General features: G+C 38.9%; 1 protein-coding gene across 8 annotated transcripts in view; it reads right to left on the bottom strand.

Annotated features, from left to right (window-relative positions):
- exoc6 (exocyst complex component 6) overlaps nucleotides 1-25,701 on the bottom strand; it is a 53,332-nt gene that overhangs the window by 5,459 nt on the left and 22,172 nt on the right. For 2 of the 8 annotated variants that reach the window (XM_035145208.2, XM_035145211.2), the window contains exons 13-25: nucleotides 24,605-24,676; nucleotides 24,399-24,496; nucleotides 23,631-23,736; nucleotides 23,183-23,292; nucleotides 22,914-23,025; nucleotides 22,688-22,822; nucleotides 20,553-20,732; nucleotides 19,836-19,865; nucleotides 15,351-15,492; nucleotides 13,924-13,997; nucleotides 7,993-8,105; nucleotides 7,381-7,392; nucleotides 1,687-6,012 (exon numbers count right to left, since the gene is read on the bottom strand). In XM_035145208.2, coding sequence (XP_035001099.1) covers nucleotides 5,886-6,012; nucleotides 7,381-7,392; nucleotides 7,993-8,105; nucleotides 13,924-13,997; nucleotides 15,351-15,492; nucleotides 19,836-19,865; nucleotides 20,553-20,732; nucleotides 22,688-22,822; nucleotides 22,914-23,025; nucleotides 23,183-23,292; nucleotides 23,631-23,736; nucleotides 24,399-24,496; nucleotides 24,605-24,676 — 1,311 coding nt within the window. In that variant the 3' untranslated portion in view covers nucleotides 1,687-5,885. Of the gene's footprint in view, nucleotides 1-1,686; nucleotides 6,013-7,380; nucleotides 7,393-7,992; nucleotides 8,106-13,923; nucleotides 13,998-15,350; nucleotides 15,493-19,835; nucleotides 19,866-20,552; nucleotides 20,733-22,687; nucleotides 22,823-22,913; nucleotides 23,026-23,182; nucleotides 23,293-23,630; nucleotides 23,737-24,398; nucleotides 24,497-24,604; nucleotides 24,677-25,701 lie in introns of those variants that run through there. The other 6 variants (XM_035145210.2, XM_035145213.2, XM_035145212.2 and 3 more) reach the window with 4 other exon arrangements.

The following is a 25,701-nucleotide window of genomic DNA, read 5'->3' as shown; positions in this document are numbered from 1 at the left end:
GGGCCCCTGCATCCAAAACCAATAAACCACTAATGTAACCAGCTGTTCCCAGGGGCCCCAGGCTATTGTCTGCTTTGCCTAACTTAACACCCCTGAGACCTCACCACCAACCATGGACTGTTTGTCCCTCTGCCCTCTGTGAGGAAACAGCATGAAAAACCAACGCCTCCATGATATATAACAACTTCTTCCCCCAAGTTTTGAGACAGGTGTATACTCATCTCCAAGAAATAAGATAAACCTAAGAAGCTCCTAGACGTGCACTGAACTCTGGAGAACCTCTGGACCTTCTCCGACGGGGCTGTATGTGAGAACATGACTTCTGCTGACTATCTCTGGCCAGTCCCCTAGTAAAACCTCCACAGAATGTCCGAAGTAGCTGATGTGAGGGGATCCACTGCAGAGTTCACCACCAGCGAGTGGACATGATGATGACGTTTCTAACACGCAACAGATGCAAAATTTGAAAAAAACGAATAGAATACAAATACAAATATCTCCTGATTAAAAAGAGGAGCCATATAGGTAGAAGACACAGACAAAAATATGTCAGGAGAGCTTGGTGTCAATGTGCTTTGAAACAAAAACATGCAATCTCACAGTAGCGGAGTTACTTCGTTACATCCTGCCTGTGCCTGCTGCACCACCCCACACCTGAACACACCTGTTGGGAACGTGTCGGAGCAGAGAATCTCCTGCTGCGTTGTTCTTGTGTAAAAGACAAACTCCGGGGAAAGTCCAGACCAAATTCTGCAGACATTCTCCATGTCCAGCTTTAAATACAACTGGACACTCTTCTTATAGAGGCTGCATCTGCCCAAATTTAAATTCATGCACTACTTAAACTTACTCTTGGGTGTATTTTAACGTAACATTTTGATTTTACATTGAACATTTAGTTTGAAGGCTTTTTTCGTCTAGTGGTACTTATTTGATTGTAACTGTCACGTCACCAGTGTCTGAGCACCACTGACCCATGAGAAACATGTTTGAATTCAGCTGCAGCCTCGATGCTACATATGGAACTAAAATGACGGATTAATCATTTGAAACAGCATCGATAAAATGACTCCACAAGGCTCCACCACCTCCTTCATATGTGCATGTTCAACCAGTGCAGGGTTGATCTATCTCATTACTGATGGACGGACCAGCAGAGATACTGGTGAACTACAGTATATCAACACTGAGTAGAATGAGTCTAAACTGAAATCGATTTGATAAAAAAAAATTAAATAATGAAAAGTCAGCCACTGCTGGGTCGACCAACAGCGTCAAGGTAATTTTCAAGATTGGTAAGATTGATAAATATGCACTTAGACGGTTGATAAATATGAAACAACGTGCAATACTTATCTTCATGGACATTTTGGTTCATTTTCAGAGACTGCTTTGAACAGTTATATTTAAAATTCTGAAAACAAATGTCAAATGTTTTCTCATTGTTTCTTGTTTTTTCCAGTTACGGAACAGAACAGTGACCCCAAACCTTTGCACGATTACACCTCTCATGTCATATGAAATTACCAAAACCACATCAGAGCCAACTGGTAATCAGCTCGAATTAACCTTAATTATTCACAACAAAGTTCATGACCCCTCCTCTTCGTGGCAGCGTTACAGGAATACTCGCTACAGGGCTCCATGAATGACAAATGTTAAATCATGTGGACAAACAGCATTATGTCAGACATTCCTGTTGAATATGTTTTTATTACAGCACACAAAATAAAAACGACAAACGTAGGAAAACAACATCTCAGTCAGGGCGTCTCACTGAGAACAACAAAGGTAAAGCTGTTAACATGTACCCTCTCTCCACCCACTCTCCATCTCTGTTAAGGCAAGAACAACTGTCCCACCTTTTATCTGAATTCAAAGAATCACTAACATACATCATGTAAAAACTTGATTTGTGCCATTATACTAGTATATTTGAACTAGTAAAGGCTCTGTTCAAGTGAGCAGGATATTATGTGACACATTATATATTATATAAATCAACATAGATTTATTTGTTAAATATTTTCCTCAGGTAGAGAGAGCAGTGACCCTGTACAGTTTCACTATTTACTAAGTATTTGATCATTTTTACAACCATGTCTCCTGCTAAAATTGTATTTGTATTCAAATTATTTGCAATTGCGATTTCTATTAATATAATGAGGGCATATTGTCAATGTATTGAGCAAACCACAAAATGTTGAACTGTACAAATCAGTAAAACATTAAATTTTATTTGTTTGTGGTAAAACTTTGGTGATTGGTTTTTGTTTGTCCATAACCGAAACCGAAGTGCATCAGGACCCACAGTCAAGAGTCCTGGCCTCCGGTAATTAGTAGCACATACTGTACACAGGATTTCTTGGAGACTGGGTTGTATTGAATATGAGGTGTCTCCTGTTTTAGCTTACGCTGTGGAAATTCAGAGTACAGGTATTACACCTATCCTCAACGTTCTTTAGCGAGCTTGTATTTGTTTAGACTAGTCCTGCTTTCATTTCAGACTTGACTGTAATTCGAGTATTGGCTATTATAAGAGAATTTATGTTAAACTGGGCATGAATACCTGCCGGAGATGGAGAACTGAATGACACAGGCCTCCAGCAAGGAGAACCGGAGAGGAGGCGTTTGCACAGAATCCCTGCCACAAAAACTGATCTGTAACCACACTCTAGTTTGGATGTCTGCCTGTGTTGAATGGAGAGAAGGTACCAACATGAGTCACTGAGCTCCTCATACTGCACTCAACCGTGTTCACCAGGTAAGCAAACAAAGCAAATTCAGAATCTTATTAATTACATATTTACTGTAGGTGTTGACCGAGGGGCATATCACAGTGTCAACCTCCAGTTCAGTTTGTTGCAGACAACCTGCTGTAATAGTTTCTTTACAAAATATGCAGTATATACAGTGGCATTTACAAGCAACTATTAAAAAGGCAAAAGAAAAAGAAAATAAAAATAAAAATAATCATCAGCTTCAGTGCAAAAATGCTAAAAGTAGAGCACAGACCCGAAACATAAACAGAATAGAAACAGTCTCATTACAAAATGATTTTATCAGGAGTCCTGTGCAAGTTTTAATTAATTACTCAACGTGCCTGTGAGGCTGTAAAGGAACCAATTATTATTGCTGTGCTTTGTGGATGTCTGTGGGTTATTTTATTCTAAAGCTTATTTTCACCCTGAGGAACAAAAAGAAAGAATTTAGAACGTGAAACTGTTAAATATATAAGTTAATTAATACAAGTGTGAATCAAATCATTTGGGTGGACAGCTGTTAACTTCGCATAAATAATGCCCTTCACTGTACAACTGAAGGATTTACCGAGGGAGGAAGAGGGCATGCACTGTCACCTGCCACAGGAAACCCCCCTCACAACTGAGTCGCCCAACAAAGCTCGAGCTGCAATCAATGAGTACAGCTAACGGTCGGTTACATCTGTAAAAAGATTTTCTCATCTTTATTCCGAGCTGGTCCCTTGAAGACGTGGTTAAATTTGAGCTAAAGAAATGTAATCACAGCCAGTAGAGACGGTCATTAGCATTATTCCTGGCTTGGCTAATAAGACTGTCACGTGGTTGCTCCAGTCTCCTGAAGGGATACTGTGAGCCCTCTCTCTCTCTCTCAAATGAAATGCATACTAGAAACTTATTTTGACACAACTGTCTTATGAAATGAATGAAAACATAGGTTAACTAGAATCGCATACTTCCACAAAGGGCCAACAGTTCCCTTAAATTCAATCAAGCCGCACCAAATTGCACACAGTCATAGAAATAAACATTTTTTCCATCAAGATCCATGAATTATTCTCTGGGAAGATGGTGAAAATGTTAAAAATCGCCCTATCTCGCCAAGTTATAGAAAGTTTAAGAAAATCCTGGATCCACCCCGATCCAAATCTGCAACAAAATTGAATGGGTTCTTCCCTGACTCATAACACATCCTTCAAACAAGTTTTATGGTAATCGGTCCTGTAGTCTTTGCGTACAATCAATCAGACAAGGGTGAAGATATAACCTCTCTGGCGCTGCTGTCAGATAAACTACACAACAGATTATACTGAATAATAACAGAGGCTGAGGTCTCACTGCTCTGTCTATTTCTTTACATGTTACACAGTGGGACCAGACTTTTGGAGCAAGCTGTGCAGCCAGATACAGACTGCATTTTAATACCAGGTGCCAGTATGCTGTGACAGACGCATACTTCTCATGTGATGTCATCACACACCTTTGTTAGGATGGCTGCATGCTGTCCACACTTTGACACTTTAACCCAAAACCATTGTGGGCTCCATGGAGCCTTTCCTTTATAAACCTAGATGTGTCCATGTTTACAATCTAATATAATCCATTAGAACAATTTGAAATGTTCTGACCTATGTCTGCATGAATTGCATTAGTTGGTTCAGGTGTTATGTTATGTGATCCAACTTCTACACACATATTGGGCCAAATCACTAAACACCCTTATTTCCAAGCAGAAAACATGTGACGTCTCAAACTTCAATCTGGGAGTCAAAGACTCACACTCACAAACTCGTCCATGTTGAATCACTGTGAGGCTCTGTCTGCAAAGTTTACATGTACAATATGAGGATGAAGAAAATGAGACAGAAAACAAAGCTACAAATGAGAAAAGACAACATTTCACTCTTTTCATGAACATCAGTCTTTCAAGACGTCATCATCCACTCCTCTATTCTTCCACCAATCCATGACCTCAGCATGTCACACACGCACACGACCGCACGCACAAACACACACACACACACACACGCACGTACACACACATGCAGTAACAAGAGTTCAGGTATTGGGACAATGAGCTTAACTTGGTCAGAGCCATCTAAGGCTACAGTCCCATACCCATAATTCTGTGGGCATAGACAGCAGGTGAAAACCATGTGGAAGCAGTGAGATTTTTCAGCAGAATCTGCAGCACATGTGGTCACACCAGAAACTTTCCCAAGCTTCACAAGCGTGCTTCTTACTGATGACGATTGTGCTGGGAGTTTATGTGACTATTCAGAATAAAATGATCCATGTCAATTAGTCTGCGCGTTTACAGAGAGAATGGTGTTATGGGTAAGAATTCGTCAGAGGGGGGCCGATAAGTCTTAACATCAAGCAAGACGATTACTTGAGCCAATTGTTGTCGAGAGGTGTGTTTGAAATGGAAAATAAAAATGTTTAACGTTACACTCAAAATCTGTACAGGTCTTTAAGCATCTGAATTTTCTCCAGACAGTAAATTAAATAATTTAAGACGAGGGAATCTAGATTACAGTCATCTGTAAAGTCCATCTCTCTAGATTAACAATGATTTCCTCCAACTAAAAAGCTAAACAATGTGTTCCAGACACCATCCATCTAGAAGAGAGGTACTGTTATTTTGTTTATAGCACAAGTGTTAATAAATGTATCTACAGGAAATGGTTCATCCCATTCACGTGAGGGGCAGAAAGTGTTGTTGACCTTTAACCTCATTGTGCCAGTACTTAGGAGTGTCACTTCCTGTGCTGTATCAGTCTCCCTCTGCAGCTGCAATCATAGCACTCTCACAAATGTACAAACATAGCTTGTCTTATCATCATCATGAAAATACTACAAACATTTTTACTGTTCAGTACAATAAAACTGTTAAGTGTGTGTGTGTGTGTGTGTTATTTACATTGGATATTCAATCTAGTTAAACAGTACGGGGAGGACATGACTTCATACAGATCCTGTGTCTGCTTAATTTCCCTGCATGCCTTGTACAGTGTGTATTGCTGTTCCGTTATATGTGTGTGTGTGTGTGTGTGTGTGTGTGTGTGTGTGTGTTTGCATGCATGCTTCATCCACTCTCTGTGACAGCAATATGTGCGTGTGTGTTCATGAGGACATTCCGTTGACCAGGCTCCTCAGCTGTTTGACCACAGTCTCTATCAGCTTCTGTTTGTCTCTGTCGTTCTTCCTGAACTGAGAGAAAATGTTGTTCTTCTTACTGGTGTCCTTCATCCTGGAAACAGAGAGGAAGAGGCTGTCAGACAGATGTATTCTCTCAGCTGTCTGCTATTAACTCCGCCTTGATTTTGACAAAAGAAACTTGTGATATTATAATTTAATTTGGGTCAGTAGACTTAGACTTAGACTTTGTCTACTAGTGGAGGTGGAAGATTTTCTTTTGAGGTTTGATATGTGATGTAATGTGGATTAACTATATAACTATATGACTATATAAGTGGTGAGGAGCCAACATTTTGTAACTATAGAAACAATATGTATGTAACGTGAGATTTTATATGATAGAATTAAAGGGATAAGTGAAAAGAGATAAAAAAAATAAAAGTGTGTCCTGCTTGTTTCCTACTTAGTGTATTTTGGTAGTTCTCGAATAAAAGTGAGTGAGACGTAGTGATCACACAGTAGCAGGATATATCCCTCTGTAATGTTATGCTACAGTTGCATCTTTTTATCTGTTATTGACTATTTATGATATACTATATGCAGTTCCCGGTTCGAATCCCGGTTTTGCTGGGAGGTCTTCCTGTGTGGAATTTAAATGTTTCCCCAGAAACTTTGGCTTCCTCCCACAGTCCAAAGGCATGTTATTTGGGGTTAGAATAATTGGGGAACTTATTTGGCCGTAGATGTGAGTGTGAATGGTTGTTTGTCTCTGTATATTGGTCCTGTCATAAGCTGGTGACCTGTCCAGGGAGTACCCCACCTCTCACCAGATTTCAGCTGGGATTGACTCCAGCTCCCCCAGTGACTCTAAAAGGATAAGCGTTATAGATAATGGATGGATGAACGCATAGACTTGCGGAGCCTTTTCGTGACAGAGATGTTCACTGCACATGATCCTAAATTTATGCCAGGTGCAGAACACCATATTATCAAGTTTCTGCAAACTGGAGTATCAATTAAACTGAACAGACAATGTTTCTGACAAGCAAGTGGCTACATGACAATGGTCAATGTGTATACACAAAACCTGATATCGAAGTCAGACAACTTTATAATAGGTTTTAAGAAAAAACTATTAGACATACAAAACACATTAAAAGAGTTTAGTTTCAAAGACAAAAGACCTCACAATGAAAGAATCACAAAAGTGGACAACTGCAGCTAATGCATTCAACCATGAGCCACTAGATCACTTTGTGTAAATGTATGATCAACTATGGTAAAATAAGGAAGTCACAAAAAGTTGAATAGATGAAAATTTCACCTCCATATATAACAATTGGTTTTTAAAAATTAGATTACGCATAGTCAAACAATTAGGCAGCATTTGTGCTGAGTTTAAGAATAGGAAGTAGAACCACTCCTAGATATGAGAGTGTGAATGTAGAAGACAAAAGAAAAGCTAGGAAGCTGCACCTACCCCCTGTAGACTCTGAGTAGCAGCCGTTAGCAGCAGCGGAAAAACAGTAGACAAAATAAGATTTAGAGGAGCAGTAAGAAAATTTTAACCAAAAAACAGAGGGAGAGGAAACAAAGCAGCCACACACAACTCAAGCTTTTTAAGTTAGCTTTTAACCTTTTAAATGATATGCAATGTCATACACTATCCCCAAAACAGTGTAGGCAATTGAAAGAACAAGATTGAGACCACATTTAAAGTAGAGCATGCAAACTAGTGCATGTAAAGTCAATGCACAGTCCAAACGTTGGGCTACATGCACACGTCCCCCTAAGGGTTCGTCGTGGACACTCACATGAACCGTAAAGCCTTTTTTGAGGAAATTGGATTGATTGCTTTTTTAAACATTCAAGACCTGCATATATACCCAGATTAATCTGAGAGCAACTTTGGAACCAATCACAGACTCTTGACTCATCAGTGTCTAAATAGAATGGTTATCACTGCGCACCTTTGCGGTGACATAAATACCCTGGCACTGAAAACTTTTAGGTTCAAAAGACATTTTAGCTGATTTGTTTCTTGGTTCAGAGATCACGTCCCGAGTAGTGTTGCAATATGGAATGCACTCACTTCTCAAGTAGAGCCAGGGCAGTGGCTGGATTCACTCTCAGGTATTTGGAGGTTGGCTGGCCATAATCTGCCAGATAGGTTGACCAGTCCCACACCATGAACAGGTCCAAGAGCTATGAAACACACACAGAGATATACAATGTTTAGATATACAGCAGAAGTCGATTAAAGACAAAAACCTTAGAATGGTAAAAAAGAAAGATGCCGGGTGGTACTACAGGTTCGAGTTTGATGGGGGAGTGTGAACAGAAGAGATCGACATCATCGTTTGCATCTCTTTAGCTGTTTTCACACATGCACTGCAACCCTGAACTTTTGTAGACATTCACCAGAGGAGCTGGAAGTCATAGTTTTACAGAGTGATACCACCAACTGCTTCTCAGCTCTGAATACACCACGTCTCTTTCAGATATTCAAGAGTCAATTATGTTTACAGGTAATAGTGGCATTTTGTAGTCTGCCACACATTAAGTCATGAAATTAGCAGTAAATAACATCTGATAAATGAGAAGCACTGATCATCACATAATTGATTCTGTCCTGGATTCTACGGACATTTGGGAGTTTTCACACTCCTGAGATGTTTTATTGTTGCAAAGTTGAGGCCAGAACCAAATCCTGTAACTACATGGCCAACCCATATGTCATAGGTTAACAACTTGTTTGTAAGTGTTCAATCATGAGATAGGTCTACAATATAATTTAAACAACAAACTTCAGCGTTTCCCACAAAATTAATTCAATCTATGGTAGTAACTGGGGTGCAACCGCACGAAGGTCACTCTCAAGCGAAACAGATTCATAGTGACTGCAGCTGAAACTATGAGGTCTGAATCTCTTATGCTAGGTGTATGCTAGTGTCAAATAATTTGGACAGATTAGAAGTGGTGGGCTGCCACAGTGTCGATATTTAAGGGAAAACACTGGACTTCCATTGGATCTTGTGCATTTCCTATACAGAGATGTAAAGTTTCAGGCTGAAAAGAGAGGTTTGGAGTTACCACTTCAATACGATTGTTTGAGAGACACCTTCCAATTTTACCTTGTGGAGGTTGAGGTGACCGGTGTGTCGATGCAAGAGAGAGATAGCGAGAAAGCAAGATGTGACAGGATGAGCTCTATGAATCAATGATCTACTATGACGAAAGACTTTATATTTCCATATATGGCCCAGGACGCATTTTACACACAGCAAAAAGCATGTGGCCACTTAAATCCCTGACCACCTCTGAAATGTGGTCTGAGTTATTGGATCTCATGATGTAATGCGGACGCATTTGGGTGCATCCAGACCTGAATTTAGTGCTGACCACTTGTTATCCGATGACATTGGATGGATGTTAATACCAGGTCTGAATGGGGTGGGGTCTATGTCAGTTTCTGTACGTCCAGACTAAAACACAATCCTCCAGGTTTTCAAACTAAAACAGGGCCTACAGCATTTCCAAAATTTTAGGGTCTCAAAAACTTAGGAGAAGTGTGGATGGCTGACAAATGTAGCAGAAGTTAAGTATTTAAAATGTCTAAATTAGTGTGGATGTAGCCAGAGACACAGAGAGCAGGCAGAAGAGTGAGAGTTGTAGAGAGAAGAAGATAAGGGGGGGGTGCCTCTTCTCCTACATGATTAGTGTTAAGTGTGAACAGGAACATTTAAAATGACCACCCCACGACCCCTGGATAACCTGATGGAGATGACCTCCCTACCCCACCCACACACACAAAGTATGCTAATGTCACAGGGTGAAACAGCTGGGTGTTTGGGTCATGTTGAAAGAGCAGTGAAAGAACAGCTTAGTGATAATAGCATTATTCAGCTGACTGAGAGACTCTGACACACAGAGAGGGGCTTAGCAACAATGCCACGATTCTCACCTGGAGCTAAGTGATGAGCAGGCACGTAGAGGAAGCCACTCACTGAACTCACCACAGTTCACAACACTTCACAGGATCCAAGTGATTTGGTACAATAACAACTAGGAACTATCATTATTTCTATCAGTTATGGACATATTGTATCCACCAAATTAATTATTGAGACCTGGGAACACAAGCATATTACTTGATGGTTCGACTTTGGCCTGAAGTTCTTGCAATAGTTGTGAACACAGTTTTCTTGTGCAATGATTAGTGACATTTCAGATGTGCAAACTAGAGCCTGATGTATCCTGCATTTTAAAAATGGATAGCTATACTGATGATAGTTTATCAATCATGAACTTCAGTTAAGGATCCCTTCGTTGTGGTTATTTTAGAATAATGACCCACTTTAACAGCAGAAAGCTGCTCCTTCAGATTTGGCTGCACCATCTGCAGGGTTCAAAAGAGCCATATTGCAGAGCCATTTATTTACTGCTGCTCTCAGACCAGCACTGTTACCACAAGCCCACATCTCCAAAGGACACTACTTTTTCTTTCTAACAAACCGTTGCCTGCTGTATTTGCAAAACTAATCTTATGTTGACAATGTGAACCTCATGTAAACAGACTGTTGAAGTTAATATTTTTCTCTCTTGATATCTAACCTTGCCCATATCCAGCTGCTGCTGCAATGAGGAAAATCTCCCCCTGTGGGATTTAAGTGAGTCTATATCTGACAAAAACAGTCTGTTATCTTACAGGATCCTGCTGGGCAAGCTGAGTCATGTTATCATACGAGTGAAATAGTAAACACCTCTGTGTTGTGTGAGTGGTAGTCCACTGTCACTGTGCAAGGGTTCACAGGTAAGAATACAGAACAAGATCTACTCGGAGTCATTATGTTCACAGCTTGCGCCAAACTCTCATCATCAATTTTTAAAATGAGCTTGAGTACTGTTTGAAAGAATAGAGCCGGGGGTACAAGCAGCTGAAACTGAGTTTTATGGATTCCTGGGTTCGTCATTAGACGTGAGGTGTCAGTGAAGAACTGGCATGCTGCCACCACAACTTGCAACTGTATAACCTGCAGAAAATTGCCTGGGTCCCATTGGCAGCGTGAGCGGCATGTGTGCATCTCAAAACGTCTTGCTTTTCATTTAGGAACTCATGAGACAGCATCAGACGTGAGTCTCAGCAATGCTGCTCTTCTAGAGAATCGGAGTCTCGCCTTTTTCCTCCCTGTGCTGCATGTGGTTCGCAGCAAAATAGAAGATAAAGATGATATTTCAACACAGTTTCAATGTCTATGTGTCGAATATGTCACAAAAAATTAATATTTGGAACACTTCCTCACCCGTTATAGAGTAAAACACTCTGAATCCTCTCTGACTGAATCCATGTACTGTGTATGTTTTAACAAGGTTTTTGTGGACCGGAAGATGCACAGCTTCCTGCAGTAGAGTCCTGGCATTAAGTAATGTATTATATGGATTCAAATAGTACAATTAAGTATTCTAAAAATAAAAAGCGTGAAAAATACTTGCATATTATGCCATATTATTCTTCACAGACCAGCAGTACAATAATCAATGATGAATTGAAAGGTCAAATGTTAAAACTAAAATATTTCTTGCACGTAAAGAAATGGAAATGGTCATTAAAAAAAACCTCCATAAATGAGCTAGTTTCTTTTAAGTTGTAGGATATCTCTGAATGTTATTGTTTTGCCACCTAACACGGTTTGTTACCGGGTGGTGGTGAGGTTATAATATGTCCTCTGAGCAGCACTACTTCTTCAGGGCAGGCTGGAAGCTACAATGATGAGACAGACTGGGGCTAGCTCCTTAGCAAGCTAACTTCAGGAGAAGCAATAAAGTAATAGAAGCAATATGAGAGTTAACACTGACGTTACATTCCACCACTGGAGACTCCTCTTGGTTCGTAGAAATGAAGTTTCATGGTGCACTTACATTTCTGATTGGTTGGTAAAGCTAATCTCAACTATATAGCAATAGCAAAACCTACAGGTTCTTTTAAGACCATGTTTGTTAAATGGCGCATTTAATGACTGAGGTGTAATATGTTATTAACCATGAATGGTTTTAATTGATACATTAACATCAACTCTACTGCAACAACTACAAAAATCCATTCAAATGTCCAGCCCTTTATAGAAATTCCCTCTATCACACACAAGTTTTGCCTTTCAGTCATTAAAGGCTTACAGGATAACAATCTAAAATGCAGTTACAGCTTAGAAATTTAAAGCCATAAGATAAAGGGAAAGTAAAAGGATGACCTGTGTGTAACCTCAGCCTGTGGATGCCTCCAAACCCCTTTACCCAAGGCTGGGATTAATAGGTCAACCAAGCAGCATGTATGAAAGAGAACATGGACACATCTTGTCTAATGAGGTGCATCACAGGAAACTTAAGGTCTCCTCAGAATAATATGATTTTGTCTGGGAATTTGGGCAAAATCAATTTAAGCAATTTCTACAGATTGAAAAATACATCTTATTTGGAACGAGACAATTTTCTTATCCAAATATAAAAAATATAATAATAATAATAATAATAATAATAATAATAATAATAATACAAAAAACAATGCAAAGTTCAACATTTTCATTTTACTTTAGTTGATAAATCAGTCAACATAAAATAAATCAACCGTTTGGATTATCAATCAATTTTCTATTTCTTATTTTCTATTCTTTTAATGAAAATACTGTAAGTAAGTTGCAGTGCTAGTTGTGTTAAACTTATAAGCAGTGGCTGATTTCTCGTAGGCTTTCTCTGAAAGAACTAAAAATATTCATTCTTTATTTATTTATATTTGGAACTTTAGCTTAACATATATGTTGAATTGCTTGTGGAAAGATTTCACATGTTGCGACTTGACTGAAACTAAGACATTGTTATCCATTTCATGACATGACATGGATTTATCAGGAAATGACAGTCCATAAATCTTACTTAGGTCAACTAAATAAATAAGACTCAGTGTCTTTCAAACCTGAATTTAACTCACGTCATGCCATGTCAGCTTTGAAACAGCCTTTAGACCTTAAAAGCCCCTGGACTCAGTTAACACAAGCAACACACCAATACTACATACACACTATGTACAACAGAATTCTAGCAATATGCCTTCATATGCACATTGCTTACTACTGGTTTTCCTTTGTTTTGCTTTAAGATTTGAATTTAATAAATAGAGAGGGAAATTTGATTCATCGACAGTACTTTACTAGTAACTATCTTACTTTTTTCAGTGTGCTTGCAGTGATTTCAACAAACTCCCTCAGTATAGTGCAGTGACCTGGACTAGATGAAGCGCTAAGCCTCCACCTCAGGCTCAGATTAACAGGTCAACACAGACTCAAGTTAATGAGACGAAGCAGCACTTTACATACCACTGGTGTTTACAACAAAAAGGGAAGGGGGGCAATGTGTGTGTGTGTGTGCCTGGTTGGTGGGGGGCTGTTTTCAGGAGCAGGTGAACTACAGTACAGGTGAACGTTGAAAAGGCCAGTGAAACATAATATTGCTGGTTGTGATACAGAGAGGTGAAACGTGGGGCAGCTGAAGTACAAAGAAAAGTGTATAAACGTGGAAAAAGATCGAAGCAACAAAGATTATTTTGGCGATCACTGTATTGGTGAGTCTGCCATCAGCTTCTAGAACAAATAAATACCATTTGGTCCCCTGTTTGTTCTTAGCATCCTTTATCGTAATTATTCTGTGCTGTCATTGCTCAGCTCTTAGCATCAGACCTTTAGTGTCACGCACAGACAACTTCTGAACATGGAGTGCTTCAAACACTGCTTTTCCTCTTCGCTGTGTGATTGACTGCTCATCAATTAGTTAGCCTTTTGAGCATCATGGCATGCACAACACAACTGTGCAGTATTTATTAATGGAAGAACCAGTGCAGGAGAAACACATTACACATACTGGAAGATGATATGGATAAATCGGGCAGAAAATGTGAGCTTTAAATGAAATAACGACCAACTTTTGCTGATAAGTCTGTTTAAACAAGTAACTTTAGCTCAGGGAGAAACTTTACCTGTCGTAGGTCGATGAAGGCCAGCTGGAGTGTGTCTCCTTGGAAACCAGGGACGGGCTCAGAGCTGGCAAACACTGAGAAGAGACAAAAAACATAACTTAAAACTTGCAGTATGCAGTACACAAAGCTAGTGTCAAAAATTGCAGCTCCAAATCTTCTTTTTATAACTGGGATCATGTAAAACGACAGTGTTAATGTATCCTATTTCAACTCAAAGCTAAGTCACGGAAGGAACACACATCAGTCTTACAAATGCACCATGGTTACCTGCTTCATTCCAATAAAGACCACTTCCTCTTAAGCCGACAACTTTAATCAATCAATTAGAATGACCTGTGACATCAGAATGTTTCCAATTTTTAATGATACTGAAATAAAATTTGATGTGACAATTTGGATGAAAGATTTACAACTTGTTTGCCTCTGGAGATTAAATAGTGGAAATTTAGAGGCCAGTACCAATATCGATTCATGAATAATTATAAAACTTGAAAAACATTTTTGATAAGGACCCCTTGAATTTGATTATTAAAGAATTGTGACCAAATATGTACTCAGCAGAACATTTTCACTTTAATAAAAATAAACTCAGTACTTTGACAAGCATTTTTGGGGGATTTCTAAACATGTCTGTAGCGTTTTCAGACATGTCTAATGGAGGAACTTGCAGAATTGGGTCCGGACTTTCTCCGGGGGGGAATCTCTGCTCAGACTCAACAGCCACAAATAATCCGCACCAATTTTATAGTCAATGTTTTTCATAAAAATAAACTGAATTTGCTATATTACTGTTCATGCGTGTGGCTCATATATAAGTTTGAATGATTTACTTATACATTGCATGTCGGCTATTTCAGAGGTCTATTAAGCAATCGAAACAATCTTCAGAGCCAAATTCACAACTTTTCAATACAAAAGCTCTGTAATTCACCTTGATATAAAGCATAACAGCAAAAACAACGAAAGTTGTGCTTTTACTTTGTAGAGAAATTGTTAAATAGGAAGTGATTCTATGAATGTTGTTGCCATGATGGAGATCAGCATCCACGACCCCTGTGAATGTCTGTTTCAGTCCAATGTGGTTAAATAATAATTAAGTTATTAAAAGGATCCTGCATGCCAGATATTATTCCTGATGGGCCACATTTCACACTGATTAACAAGTTTTGCCACTCTTCTGTCACTAAGAAGACAATTACAATACATTTCACAAAAATGTCTGCATTGACTGCACAAATTACATTTATGCATGCACCTCAATGCACATTTTAACTTTCGCTTTCACAGATGTTTAAAACAGACCTTGGAAATGTGTTTTGTCATTTCAGTCTAATTGATTAGTAAATCAATTAGTAATAAAATGATGTCTTTCCAGCTCTGTAGATGCAAAATAAATAAACATAACTATTACACATATTTATACTCACATTCACACTGAATGACATCTAGGTTGAATTGCTGAATGGCTCCCATACTGATCTGTTTGAGTTCCGTGTCCAGCAGCATTTGCATCAGTGATGTGGACAGATGCTTACAGGCTGACATACAAGCTGTCTGGGCCACTTTACCCTGCAGAGAGAGAGACAGCGGGAGGGAGAGGTGTGAAGACAGAGGGAAGAGATGGAAACATGTGGGAAAGATTAGGATGGGGATGAGGAAAGAGAATGAGGAAACAAAGGAAGGAAAAGAGGTGGAATGAGGTCATTGACAGGGGTGAACATTAATAAAAAAAGGGAGGGGTGCATTGTGGACAGAAATGATTTGGTCAGGAGAAAGTGAGTAGGAAGGGCAGATGAGTAAAAAGGAAGAGAGTGCAGAGATATAAAAGAGATAGTTTGAAGCAATTGGCAAAGGAGTAAAAGGTTAAATGGCAAAAGACCAGGAGAAAGGTTTGTGAGAAGAATATACAGGAGAAAAATAGATTTAGGGGATAAAGAGCAAGGAGGAAAAAATATAATTCAGCGTTAGGTCTTGGCTTCACCTTGAATTCTAGATTTAAAAAAATCAAAGCAATCAGCAATTTATAACATCTACTAATTAGCCCAGGGGTCAGGAACATATGGGCTGTAAGTTCTAATGTTTTTTTTTGACAGATACTTTTCCATTTCTGCGAATTTGACAGCTACAAAATGCCACTTAGACAGAGCAAAAAACAGTAAGCCCTCTCAAACAATATACTGCTATAAAAAAAACACAAGTTTGAAACTGAGCTCTGGATTAGGCTTGGCAGCAATTTTGGACCTAACATTGCATCTAAAGAATGGAGGAAACTGAGCGTGATGATGAGATCGGTTTCAAGGGACAAAGTGAATCCAAAGATACTGCATTTTCAGCTTTGGTGAATAACAGCAAGATGCAAGATTTCACTGATGAGTAACTGAAAACTAAATCGCCCACCCTGGCCTTTGAGGGTCAGTCAGAGAGCCCTAAACCGAGAAAGCTTAACGGCACTAGACTGACTAGCTGTAGCAGTTAACCTACTACTTCTACATCAACAAGATTCTAGCACCAGCAGTTCAGGATGAACACTGCTGTGCCACAAATTCCTTATCTTTGATTTGACTGTTGCTAGAATGCCTGTTTATATAAAGAGAATATTATCTGTGACGAAAGAACACTGGGAAAGTGGATAGCCAATTGCCAACAGTCAGTTAACAAGCACAGACAAACCCCCCCAAAAACCTCTGCTGCAAACATGCTGAGAGAACTTTCCTCAGCAAGGGCAGCACAAGACTGGAGTCTAGAGAGGCAGCACTCTCTGCATGCACAGTCAACCTACTCTACACCACATATATATTTACATCAGAGCAGACACTTAAGTGGTGCACAAAGCTTTAAAGGCACTGATTTGTATCAACATTATGTATGATGTTGAAAAAATCACAATATGCAAACAACAGAGAAAATGGCTTATGTATGTATATGAGGTTTTATTGGCACAGTCAATAGACAGTACATAAAGACAGATGACACGTCTCCACTTCCTCCCACTGTTAATATCGAGGATACATCAGCCCGACCAATGTCCCATCTGCTAACATGGAGGGGGCAGGCTTTATGACCTATGCTGCAGCCAGACACCAGGGGGCGATCAAGAAGTTTTGGCTTCACTTTTAGAGACATGTCATGCTGTCTATTGTTATATACAGTCATCGCTACACACATGGCATTTGAATGTCATTGTGAACCACTCACGAATGCAATGTACATTTGACCAATGAAAGAGAGGTGATGTAAAGTATTCCATTTAGATTTTTTAGTTTTCATTTTGATTTGTTAGCCCAAAGCTCAAATATATCACTTGCCCCTAGTGGTATCTACCCCTACAGAGTGCTGAGATCGTGATCCATGGATTCATGCGCTGTTCAGTCATAAAATTTGTTTTGCTTTGCCTTGATTATACTGATGATGACATTTCCTTCAGTGGCAAACACAACAGGAAATAACATCAATGACCACTGACCATTGATTAATGTAGATACAAGACATACGTCTGAAGGTCAGAGAATGTTCACAATTAATGACAAAATACATCTGTGAGTCATTTACATGAAATATGTTATGACTTAATAAAGAAAAGCTTCAGCAAACAGGTTTGTATAATGTGCTTAGAGCTGGGTGATAAAACGATAAAGATAATTATCGCAGAATAACTTTTCCTCGATAGAAATATAAGACATGGTCGATAGAACTCATTCCATCCATGTTTTGACAAACAACAAGGACAGCCAATAATAATGAATAGCTCCGCGCTAATCCAATCATATGGCTGGAATAGAGTTAAAGCCACATCAGGTTAGGTTGACGCACACAGTACAGAGCGTAGGAGTAGCAGCCGGCAGCAGCACACGTGCTAAAGTTTGGGCTATTGCAGTCGTGCCTACCAGTACATCAGGCGTGTGAGTGAGATAAAAGAGGAAATGACGATAGAAATGTTAACAAAAACTCGATCGACAGCGTTACCGAAGAAAACACCCCCAACGAACACAGCTCAAGGCTCAAAAGACGAGGACATTGTTGAAAAGAAGGGTCAGAGGAAAAGGTAGTGTGGAGATATTTTGGCTACTTTGGTAATACTGCTAATCTCTTTTACCATCTGAAGCAGAAATGATTGAAATAGTGATTTGATTTATATCGTGATATATGGCATATCGCCCAGCTCTACATGTGCTATTAATCTAATTAATAACATTAACATAATGAAGGACAATTCATACACTTCAAAAGATGAAAAGGTTCCCAACCCCTGGACTAACGTAATGAACAGCTACTGTGCAATAGCAATCCTTGCGCATCAAACAATTCTTATCTATACTGGATATTTTTAAGACATTCAACATTTTACATGTCATGAATATATGATAAAGCATGCTTTGATTACTGAAATTATAAAATCTCTCACTATAAGATATAAAACTGTTTACGGTGCCGTTAATTTACCAAGATGCGATCTTTTCAAAACATCATACACAATTAAAACCAGATTCCAACACATGCAGATGAGGCACAGCACAATATCAATCAATAACCATACACATACAATGCTTCACATACTTATACAGCATCATGTTTACAACTCCAAATTGAAATTGAATTGTGAGTGTTTCCATGACTTGATGTGTTCTTGACTTTGCTCCTTTTGTGAGCAGTCATGTTGTAACTTGAAGGATGAGTTAAATGTTTGAGGTGAACAGGGACAGCAGATCAACACAAGTCATTCTCACAGATACTCATGCAATAAGTCTCACAGGGGTTATGTGGTGACCCCAATGGCAAGGACAATGCAACCACAGTGAAAGTCATATTGAAAAATAGCTTCATAAGGAAACATCCATATTAAAATTATACAGAGTCATTTGTGTAATCAAAGGTATATGAGTGAGTGTTTAACTTCCTTTGTTTCAGCCCAACAACATCTCTGTTACTATCCTTCATGCTGATAATTGACGAGCAGAAAGACAGCAGTGATAAATGATGCGACAGCAGTAAAGCCTGCCTATTACTCTAAACGCTTTTTCATCCTTAGATATTTGTATTCGAGTTTGAATCCTGCTGATGAGTTTTTACCAGGAGGCTGGTTGAAAAAATTCCGGGGAAAGTACATATAGGCTCTCATGCGCGCATTTTCATTCTCACATACAGCCCCTCCGGAGAATGTCCATAAATCAGTGCATGTCTGAAAGCTGCTTAACAGAAAGGGTGAAGAAGAACAGAGAGGACATGCTTTCCTACTGTTTTCTTCACTATAATCTAGACAGAAAGCTTTACGAAAACAAACAGCACTTTCTTGGTGCGATGTTTTGGCTTGTAACACCTTTTAAAAAGAAAAAAGAAGCTAGTGTTAGTGTGTATGCAGTCCTGTTGCCTTGGCAGCAAGTTGCAATGAAGACAAATGCAAAGTGCAACAGCGTTTGCACCTTTTCCAGCTCATTGTTGTACATGTGTCTCCTGCTTCTCTGTATCATCAACCACTGGGGGCTGAGCATTTTCTCAAAGCATTTCTATGAAGTGTGCTTTTACTTCTTCTTAGAGTAACACAAACTGTACAATGACGTCATATGAAAGCAAAGGATGTACGAGTAAATAAAATATGCATCCCAATTGCATTCACTCAATAGTTATATAACACCTTTCATATCTCACCAATATCTGATTAGACAAAAAAATACAGGAATTAATAAAGGATTTAAAAAATGTATGTATTAGTTGAATAATAAGTAGCTGAAAAGCAAAAAAGTCAATGTTAACACTTTCCTCCAAGTGTTTTCACTAAGTGTTACAAAAGGAGCCAGACCAACCAACAAGGCAACAAGTAGTGGAACTTCCACTGTCAAACATGAGCATGCTTTTCATCTCCCCACTGCCTGTCAGATGGCAGCACAGTGTTGTAACAGTCAGGCAGGAATACTCACCGACATCGAGGCATGGTCATTGTTGTTATTCTGAGCAGACAACCCCAAACCAAGCAAAAATGGAAGAGGGGGAGGGAAGGAAGGAAAGGACAGGAAAAGAAAGGTGGCAACAATAAATGGACTGGAGGAGGTAAATTCAACTAGCGATATTTGGCATGCTTAACAAGTCAACATAATAAAGGAGTAAAGCAAATCAGTTCAAGCACAGTTCTACTGCAGAAGGTGTGGATGGGAGACAAAAGATATTCTTGGAAAACATAAAACTGAGTTAAATTCGGACAGGATGGAGAGAAAAGCAGGCAGGCGGTCCATAGCGGTCCAACCAACAGGCTGCAGCTGACAGCCAAAACACACATTTACTGACCAAGTCCTTCAAACTTTACTATCTCCAAATGTGCCTCATCCAGTTGTAGATAATGTCATGGCACCCTATGAGTCAGTAACAGCACAGTTACCATGCATAACCACAGACCACCAATGCAACACACTCAGTTCAACTTCAAAGTCACAAAATCAATTCACTTTCAGATAGTAGACACACTTTAATAGGGATGTGATGTAGATAGCAAGACAGGGATTGATGTAACATGGAAAGAAGGAAGGGATTATCACATTCCTATAATTCATAGCCCAAATCAAAAAGACAATGTCCCACAGCTCCCAGAAAGAGAGGTGCCGGATTCAGTGGGTCAAAGTTAGTAGGGGGATTAGACTCACTGGAAGGTGTGTGAAGACCTGGAAGGTGGACCGCAGGAAGTTGATCAGATCCATGAGGTATCCGGATGCACGGCCATCTGACTCAGTCATGCCCCATTCATAGTCTGCAAGCTGGATAAACTCATCAATTTTCTGGTTGAGTTTGGTATAGATCTCTCCCTCTGCAGCATGACGAGCATCCTGAAAAACATTCGCAATTTGTCAGACTTGAAAAAATCCAAAATCCATGCATTCTTTTTCTTTGTCATAAAACCAGTCCCCTAGCAAAGGCAAAAAAGCTGGCCCATTAACTTAGGTATTATTGCAACACTGATTATTGCAATATCCATGTTCATGACAAACCATTGCCTAAAATCAATATTTCCCATTCACAATCATTGGATGAGAAGGGGGTGAAAAAATTATGAATACATTTTAAGCTGCTAAAAGGAGTCATTTTATTATTAGAACTTGGTCAAATTAGTCCAATGTAATTTGGTCTAGTAGAGCCATATTAATGAATTATTGTATCTCTTTCATCTGAGTGCTCCAACAGGAAGTCAGCCAACATGGCCTAAGGTCTCAGACATGCATCTGTCTCTCTATAAACACAAAAGCAAAGGGAAGCCTACAAATACGTTTCCGCATTCAAGCCCAGAGGACAACTTTGATAACAATAAATAAGTTGCAATCTTTGAAAACAGTAACTTCTTAATAAACCCATCATCTAAACTTGATACTTAGATAAATACAAGGAAACTAGATCACCAAAGGTTTGGTTACAGATTCGGTGTGTAATGGTATTATCAATTAATGCAGACTGTAATTTAAATCAGACATAAGGAGTATGCTACAGAGATCTGATGACTTTCTAATTCCACAGCTCCAAATGTTTTCCCTTTCAAACTTGTAGTCTCTGGTCCCAACTGTCAGAGACTCAGATCACTGATCAGACTTCACGCTCCCCAACAAGCTTGTTATCTGACATTTTCCTTGAAGCCTTAAACATTAGTGTGGCTTATTCACAAGTAGCTGGATCCTGACAGAGAGTTGAAAGGTTAAACCTCAAACCGTGCACTAGGAGCCTGTACACCTGCTGATGCAATTATCCAATCAGCCAATCATGTGGCAGCAGTGTATAAAATCCTGTAGATTTAAGTCATGCGCTTCAGCAAATGTTCAGATCAATGGAGACAAAATGTATCTCCATTTTATTAGAATCAAAAAATGTATAAAAATAAGTACAAAATAAAATAATAAAATAGCCATCTGGACTTGACTTAAGTATTAATGCTGTTGATTCTGACTCTATCATCTGCAGCTTTAGCAGAAATCCAGATTCATACAGTCTGTATCACTGCAGCCTCACATTTCTGTTCTTGGTTGACAGGAGTGAAACCTGAAACCTGCTGTTGTAGACCATCAACCTTAAAGGTTGTTAATTCTGAGATGCTTCTCTGTTCAACCAGTTGCAAAGAGTGGTTATCTGAGTTACTGTAGCTTTTCTGTCCGCCCAAAGCAATCTGTCCTCCGACCTATCTCATCAACACAGAACTGCTGCTCACTGGATGGTATTTGTTTTTGGATCCATTCTGAGTAAAACAAATCATTTCCGAAACACCCAAACCAAAAATGTCAATCACTGATATCACGTTCTCATCATTGATGTGAACATTAACTGAAGCTCACCTGAATCTACAGGAGTTTATACACTGCACAAGTTTATACACCGCACTTCTTAAACACGATTGGCTGATTACATGAATAAGCAGGTTTATAGGTAAATAAATAAATACAAAATAAATGAATAAAAAAAAAGCACAGATCGATGTTTTATCAAACCTCAGCCAAAAATAGGAGACAGCTGAAAGTTTATACTCTCTGCTTATGTTGCTTTTATTTACCATGCTGTCTCAGACTATACTTGCAACACTGTGTTATGGCTGAGATCATGGTGCTTTCAATATGAGTAGGACAGCTTGTCAAGAGTTCACGTCCATGCACAAAAACAACAGAAATAATGTTTGTATAAAACCATTTGGGCTTGTGTGTAGAATTTTGGAAATAGGAATAATGAGACATTATTCCAACAACAAACTGCACAGTTAACACAAAGACAAAATGAAGACACAAAGAAGAGTCCACATTAAATTTACCTTAAATGTGGATAAGCCATAGAGTCTTGTGGTGTGTACCGTTTCAGGGGAGACATTGGTGATGTTTGTTATAAACTCCTCCAAATACCTGCAGGCCTGCTCCAGGTGGGTGGTATTAATGATGATCTGCACCAGCTATAGAAAGAATGATGCAATTTTAGACGTAACATATCTCAAACCTCTGTCGCTGTGTGCAACTGACTAGTAACAGCAGTGTTGTTCCCACCTCAGTCAGTCCTATGTGAGGTTTCTTGATGAGGTTTTGCAGACAGCTGCTGAGTGTTCTTGTCAGCAGCAGGTTGGTGGATTTCCGCAGCATGTCATCAATCTCTGTTGAACTGGATACACAAACTCAATTTCACTTTGAATTCACATATTCTCAAGCTGCACAACAAAGAGACATATAATCAGGGAAGACCCAACGTATATGGAAGTGTTCTAGTTTCCATCATGATTAACTCACACTGAGCATAAGGTAATTATACAGTGACATACCTGCGGTGTAGTGACTCCGAGAACTTGAGGCTGGCGTAAATGAACTCTTTGACCTGTGTGTAGATCTGAGGGACAGACTGGGACATTGGCAGCTTCTTCGGAAAGTCCTGCTGCATACGGACACAGACACACGTTCAAAAAACTTAGAACTGGCATTAAAGGACTCACTAATTAGTTAGTTAGTCATTTTAAACTTTGCTTCTAGAGATATTATATTTTTTCATGTTTAAGTGAAATAATTAAATGACTTACTAAATGAATTACCAAGACTGCCACGATCATATAATGAACCAAAATATTTTTACACTTGCTTTATGAATATTTGCTCTTAACTAACTTTGTATTTCTCTGTTATGTGTCTATATGTCTGTAGAATTAAGTAATAAAAACTTGCATTCGATGTAAAGCTAGAGCGTAAGAGTCTATGGTACTTTGGTGTAGTTGTTACCTTCTCTATCTCGGCATCATGGAAGGGAAAGCGACTGATAACCAGTTTATACTCATCCTCTGTCTCCACTGGGATGGGACTGTAGTTATCCAACTCAAAGATCTCCCTGTGGAAAAGAACACTGTTTAGTGTTCGTGTACACTTCAATTTTTGGTATGAGTAGTGGAACTTTCTTTCTTTCTTCTACACAATATGTTGTTCTAAAAGTAGTTTGTTGTGTTTTTGGTGGTTCTCTTCAAATTTCATCCAAAGACGACAACATGCTGTGGGTGTATTATTTTGTAGTAATCAGTAACAACAATCACTGTCAATATTTAAACAAAGACAACAATAGGAACGAAACACACCTTTATCTGACAGCTTTTGTTATTAAGGAGGGACCTCAGCTAAGAGGGTTAAGTAACAATCTTGTAAAACAAACAGATTAAACTAATTTAATTTATCAAATTAAAGAACAAATAAAGTATTGAGAGCAAACTTTTTGTGAGACTGACAAGTGTCGTTGGGGACAAATAAAGCTGTTCTTAATACCACATGTGTTGATGAAGATTTGATCTATTAAGAGTGCTTTCTCTTTTTCCATGCACTTTGCAAATGAGTAAAGCTGTGCCAGACACCACCACTACCAACACTCACTCCTGACAGAGAAACATATGAGGAAACAACACAACTGCACGTTTTTTTCAACACAAAATTATGCAAATATCTCTCACATAAAATGATGGATAGAAATACAATCAGAGACAGTGACACATCAGCAAAGCCCACCTGAAAACCAGCGCCCACTTCTTCAGCAAAGTTTCATTGTACTGGTCTCTGACCTCGAAAAGTAGGTCAAACAGGCGGTTCACTGGGAAACCATAATCCTGTTCATACACACACAGACAGTACAGAAAACAAAGTGTGTTCACGTCAGTTGTTCTAAACACTTGAGATTAACAAGCTGTTCAAATGAGGTTGGGCTCTGGACCAACCTGTAGTGTGTCAGCGAAGATCACTATGAGGTTCTTCAGTTCCAGGACCAGGTCTGGGTCATCACAGTAAGACTGGAGATAGATATCAAATATTCAGCATCACAAAAAGTATCTGTGACAACAGAAGCAACAACAAGATGATCATTTTTGAAGAAATGTTAATAAGATTTGTCTAGTGGGGTCACAATGACCTTTGAGATATTTTGTTCATAAGAATAAGACAGAGAGACAGGCTTATGCAAGTACTGACGGAAAGACAGACAATCCCTCAGACAACATGATGCTTCCAGCTCAAGCTTTGTGAGTGTGGGAGCATTTTTATTTATTCAACATCAGTCATGGTGAATTAAGTCACAAAAAGAAAATGAACATAACTACTCAGATTACCTTACTCTCTTCCATTTCCCTAAACTAATCATCAAAAATATTAGTCAAGGCAGTGGCTGTCCAATATTTGCATGTCGGTAATAAATGATTAATTATTACTCATATAATAGGACTGAGTCTGTTAATCTGCAACTTGTTCCATTACTTTACTAAAATGAGTAATAAACTTGTAGTTTGACTACTGAATTCAGAATTATTTTTTTTGGTATTGCCACTATACTTTTGATGTTTTTTACAGTCATTGAAACACTGAATAATAATGTGTGTGACCATCAGAGTAATTAGGAAAGCTGTGGGGAGTTTGCCAGCAACATTAACTTCCTTGAAGTCAAAGCTTCACTTTTGGTCTTCTATGCTCTATTAATATAAATGATAAATCTGGGTCCGCAAAATCTGCCAGCAATGGTTAAAGCTCAGCCAACATAACTCATGGTTAGCAAAAATGCTAATTATGTAAATTAAAGTATTTATTATGTAGGGAATAGTGACTGCGTCAGTAAAGTCATTATTTTGGACTCAGCTTCATTGCAAAGAAAAGTACTATTACTTCAAGTAAGAGTCAAATCTACCACAGTTGTCCTTGTAAAGTCAAGCTGCTTTTAGACATGCACTGAACTCTAGAAAACCTCCAGACATTTTCCGTAGGGACTGTACAGCCGTTTTCAGACATGACCTGAGTGTAAAATCCGGAGAATTGGCTATGGAGTTTA

The sequence above is a fragment of the Hippoglossus stenolepis genome, chromosome 21 (genome assembly GCF_022539355.2).
Source record: "Hippoglossus stenolepis isolate QCI-W04-F060 chromosome 21, HSTE1.2, whole genome shotgun sequence".
NCBI classification, from domain to species: Eukaryota; Metazoa; Chordata; class Actinopteri; order Pleuronectiformes; family Pleuronectidae; genus Hippoglossus; species Hippoglossus stenolepis.
Note: the sequence above shows the minus strand (reverse complement) of the source record. Positions and strands in the feature narration are given on the sequence as shown.